We start from the raw sequence: 5,358 nt of genomic DNA on the forward strand, positions 1-5,358 counted from the left end.
TATCTTTATGACTAAAATCAATAACATATATATTCATATTTTTATCTGAAATATGTTTTAAGCATTAATGTGTCTTTTCTCTACTTGTGAAATTAAATGGTTCTTAACGACGTAACCAGGGATCAAGTCTTGTTCAGTAGAAGGATCAAACATCATAAGGGATGAGGTTAGAATCATGCTCGAATCATATTTAGTGGAATAGGTACCCCTCAATCTTTGGCTCTTAGCTAAATAGGTTTTAGTGTAAAGGCATGTGCTCTCATATTGCGTAGCTACATAACTTTATGGATGATATAAAATCCTCCATAAGACAAAAATATGTTCCAAGCATAGGTGGTCTTTTAATTTTATGGAAATGAATCTGTAAATAATTATAAAATGAGGTGATTAACCTAGATGGGTTTTAGTTTCATGTTTTTCAATAAATATTATTTCTATTGTGATCTATAATGTAACGAAATATCTATTACTACTAGGAATTACATTGCTACTAGATTTTCCTAAGAATTTTCGTAAGAAATTATACATGAAAACATTAATTTCACCATAAGAGTATTGTTTTATTATACCATTTAAATTTTTTTCATAATTTATAATTTTAAAAAATGACATAAATTATATTAATTTTTACATAATTTATATCCTATTTGAGTATATAAGATTTATGATTATGGATGAAAGTCATACTTTTTTATTTGACGATACCATTTGTAAGCACTTTAGCTATAGAGGTATTCATGGACATTTTGGTCTAGTTTAAAAGCATGTCACTCACATATTTCTCCATGGAGATTTAAATTTGTTTTATTCAAGAATACTTTGCCCATGGATGTATATTGAATCATAATATGAACATCAATTGCATCTTTGAAAACTAGAACAATATATATAATTATATTACTCAAAACCTTTTAGATATAAAGTTATGAATAAAATTGATATAGCAATAACTTAGAAGCGAAATAAAGCATTAAAAAATCTAATAGATCAACTTGTGAAATGACACAAATTAAAAATGCTTGCATTTATATCAATTATTAATTAACTTGAAAAACATCGAACAATTAAAGGTATTTTTCTACTAGATTAATGTCAAACTAAATCTAATGTTAATAATAAATATTATTAGTATGTGAAGCCCTCCCGTTTCCATGCTCAAAACAAAATATGATTCAAACAAAACTTGATAAATATTGATCTAGTTTCATTTTTAATAGCAAAGGTAAATAACATATGTTTGATAGAGGAAAAGAGGATGGAAGATATCACAAGTGTTTAGCAAGGAATTGGTGTTTATTAGCAGTTTGCATCTGTCACTGATGATAATAGGCAAACAAACCATGAATAACTTTACATCGACTCTTTAAACGAAACAAATAAAAACATTTATACTGATTACAATTATTAATGGGCTTAGCAAAATCCCTGTCCCGCACCACAGAAATTGATATCAATGCCAAGGCAAAGTTGTTCAGGTGGGCAATCACCATCACTGTTGCACGGATAATAGTCGCAGGGATAATTTTTGCACACAACATCGCCTACTCCCAATATTAATATTATCACTATCAAGATTACTGCCTTCGCCATTTTGTTATTCTCCCAAGCAAAAGATGATACAGAAACCATAGAAGAGGGAGCGTTCAATTTGTAAGGAGTAGCAAATGCGAAACTAGTGGTTTCTACATTATTACTTAGCCGCCTGTTTCCATGTAAGGCCAATATGCATGCGCATCCTCTAGTTCTACGCCATCGTTTTTTTCCGTTGGTAATTAAGTTGTGACTTTTTTAATAAATTTGAGAAATGATTTCTTTGTTCTTTTCATTGATCCAATTCGAGTAACAAGTAGTGCAAAATCAAATATATTTCCTTCACGGTCTAGACATAACCGTCTTTCCATGTGATGCATCGTCAAAGATAACCTAGATCCAATGCTTTTTACGAGAAATCCAATATGCATTGACTTTGATATTATCAATTGGATGAACCCAGGATGTCACATGAACGGATGAAAATTTAGCTATAATCAAGAATATAATTGGCTCCTACAAATAAACCTATGAAAGAAAACTGATATAATAACAAAGCAAACAAACTAGCGTAACTCTTTTTCATCACCTTTTCGAACGAAACAAAATTAAAACATTTATATTTATATCAATTATTAATCGATGTATAAAATGCCAGCAGAACTTTCCAGAAATCCAGCGAATGACTGAGAATCCATAGCCTCTAAATTGAATGACATCAAATTTCTTCCTACACTCCAAACCATTTGATTGTGAAATCAACAGAAACATCGACGGTGTTTAAAGTTTGGGATCTGTGTGCAATATTCAACAGTTGTAAGAACTTTTATTTTTGTACAAGATGATATAAAGCTGTGTGAATTTGGACTTTGGGAGTGTTTGAGATGGATAAAGTGAAGGTACTCAGCAAATGGGTAAGTATGTTTGGCATGCGCGTCCCAATTGCCTTGGAAGAGAAAGGTGTTAAATATGAATACCAGGAAGAGGATCTGGCTCCCAATAAAAGTGATCTCCTCCTGCAAATGAATTCTGTGTACAAGAAAATACCTGTCTTGATCCACAATGGCCAGCCTATATGCGAGTCTCTTATAATTCTTCAATACATTGATGAGGTTTGGGATTACAAACAATTATTACCCATCAACCCATATGACCGTGCCCTTGCTCGCTTCTGGGCCGACTTCATAGATAAAAAAGTAAGGTATTCCCATTTTCTCATTTGTATTGGTGTTTAAGTTCTTTAATACATTTTTAGGCAGTTGTAGTTGGAAATCTTGTGCTAGTCTATTAATGGGATCGTTGGCTAACACAAATCTTCTGTGGTTGCAGTTTTTTGACTCGGGATTTCGTATAGTATGGTCAAAAGACAAGGTTGAGGACGGCAAGCGTGACATGTTGGAGAACCTTCAATTTTTAGAAGGCGCACTAAAAGAGATGTCGGCAGGGGGGTCCCTCCCTTTTTTCGGTGGGAAGGATTTTGGGTTTCTTGATATTGCCTTCATTCCCTTTGCTTGTTGGTTCCATATTTATGAAACTATTGGGAATTTCAAGATACCATTTGACAGTGAATACCCACTTCTTGATGCTTGGGTTAAGAGATGTATGGAGAGGGATAGTGTTAAGAAAGTCCTTCCCTCTCCTGATAGAGCCCTAGAAGACATATTACAATTAAGGGAGAGATATATGGTTGGTTAAATTGTTTCTTCAAATCTTAAGCAAGGATGAATCTTTTCTTTGGAATAGATGAATACAAGATGTCCAAAGATGTTAGATGATAGAATTCAATTTATTGTTGAATGATTATAGTGAAGGTAGTGAGTTCTGATGTTCAAACATATCACATAGTTAAATCATTCATTTTTATTTATTTGTGAATGGTTAATATGTTTTGAATGATAAATTTATGCAATAGGTATTGAAGTGTGTTGTTATCTAGATTTCATATATTTATTATTGGATTTCATGTGTAAACTTTATTTTATGTTTGATTCAATATCACTGATCTTCGATGAAATTTGTATAGTTTGCTTTTTCTGCTATTTTAAAGATGTTATTTAAATTATTTTTTAAGTGATGTATTAAGATAATTTAGTTTTAAGATAAATATTATGATTCAAATACATTTGAATGCAGTAATATTCTGATGAATTTTGATGTTTCATCCCACTAAACGACCTAATTTTACTAAATATTCAATGATGACCTGAAATGTCGATTCCCCATATTAATATTATAAGTATGAAAAGACCTCCGATCGCCATTTTGTTACTCTCCAAAGAAAATATGATACAGAGATATAGAGGGGACATCGCATTTAGAAGTAGAATCCAAAAATTTGACAGATTCCAAGAGCTAATATGCCGAAAATATGATTCCTTAGCCGGCTGTTTTGAGTCGTTATGTAGATGGAGGTTTCTTAAAGCTACTGCTATATACATGATTCCTTGGTTGCCTTTTTCAGATGGAGGTTTGTTGCTGGTCGCATTCCCATAACAAACCTGAACTTGTACTCCATGTGAGGCGACTAAGGATCCTCATTTTTTATTACACCGTCGTTTTACTTCCTATATTAATGATTTCTCCCTAGAATTAAGTTATGATTTTTAAGTAAATTTGAGTAATCAAATCTTCTTTGTTATTTTAATTAAAAATTGAATGCTACTGTCGATCGACCAATGAAATGGACCATACCAGTTTAGAAAAATGAGTTATACAACTTTGCCAGAAATTTTTGAACGGCTAGTGAGATGGGGTGGACAAGCCCGATTGTTTGTTTAGAGTGTGAGTTTGGTACTGATTTTCAATGGTTATTCCTGTAAAAGAAGAATGATAACTATTTTAGTTATTCACAATTAGATAGTTCTGTTTTATTTTATTCTAATGAAATACAATTTAAGTCTCGCAAAAAGGGGAAAATTTTTTATTTAGACATAAAATAAATACAAAGGACATGAATTAAACAACCACGCTAGTTTTGATTAGGTGGATTTCAATTGTACATTTTATCAGAGGCCCATTTCACTAGACTGTCTGCAACTCCACTCCATTCTTTAGGGATATGACTAAAAGTCACAGATTCCATGAATACACACAAATGAAGAATTTGTTTAATAACCAAAGCTAAATGTCAGCATACATCATCTAACCTTTGCCTATTCAACAAAGTCACCACCGCCTAAGAATCAGATTCACAAATGATCTTTCTCCACCCAAGGTCGCAACTACACTCCACAGCATAAAGAATTGCTGGTAGGTTTGGATGTTCAGTCCTATAGCGATTTGTATGCAATATGTAAACTATATTAGAAATATTTAGATGGTCAAAACTGTACACTACTCTAATTGAATATCAATTCACCCTTAATTAACTATGATTATGATCTTTGCAATTGCTTAGAGTGTAATAGGTCTAAATGTGTGTATGATTTCTTATTTATCCTTCACTTAGTATGTGTCTAAATGTAATGGATAGGGTAAGCCTATGACTAGACTAATTTTCAAAGGAAGAAATACTAGGATGAATTTATAAATGATCTTAAGATTCTTGGTCAATTTTATGGAGTCATACAGTGAGCTACTATGACGGAATTTTTTTTTTGGATTGTGCTTCATAAGATTGTTGTTTTTCCATAACTTCTAATACCAGGTTGGAGATCTACTTCTTTTGTTATTGAAATGGATTGTTTGTAAGAGATTATCTGTGGGGATAAGAAATTGATGTTCCTGTTAAATTAATTATATAGTTGAATAATATATATGGGGACTACTATTTTTTGTGATTATCTTTTCTGGAAATATTTGCCGTGAATTTTGGATGGCTAGATTGTT

The 5,358-nt window shown here is 31.9% G+C and overlaps 1 protein-coding gene across 1 annotated transcript; it reads left to right on the forward strand.

Moving 5' to 3' along the window:
- Positions 1-2,414: 2,414 nt before the first annotated feature.
- LOC131857930 (probable glutathione S-transferase parC) lies at positions 2,415-3,225 on the forward strand. The gene is made up of 2 exons (XM_059210719.1): positions 2,415-2,726; positions 2,860-3,225. Exons 1-2 carry the CDS (start codon positions 2,415-2,417, stop codon positions 3,223-3,225), a joined length of 678 nt encoding a protein of 225 aa, XP_059066702.1.
- The last annotated feature ends 2,133 nt before the right edge of the window (positions 3,226-5,358 follow it).

Source organism: Cryptomeria japonica, chromosome 8 (assembly GCF_030272615.1).
Source record: "Cryptomeria japonica chromosome 8, Sugi_1.0, whole genome shotgun sequence".
Classification (NCBI taxonomy): Eukaryota; Viridiplantae; Streptophyta; class Pinopsida; order Cupressales; family Cupressaceae; genus Cryptomeria; species Cryptomeria japonica.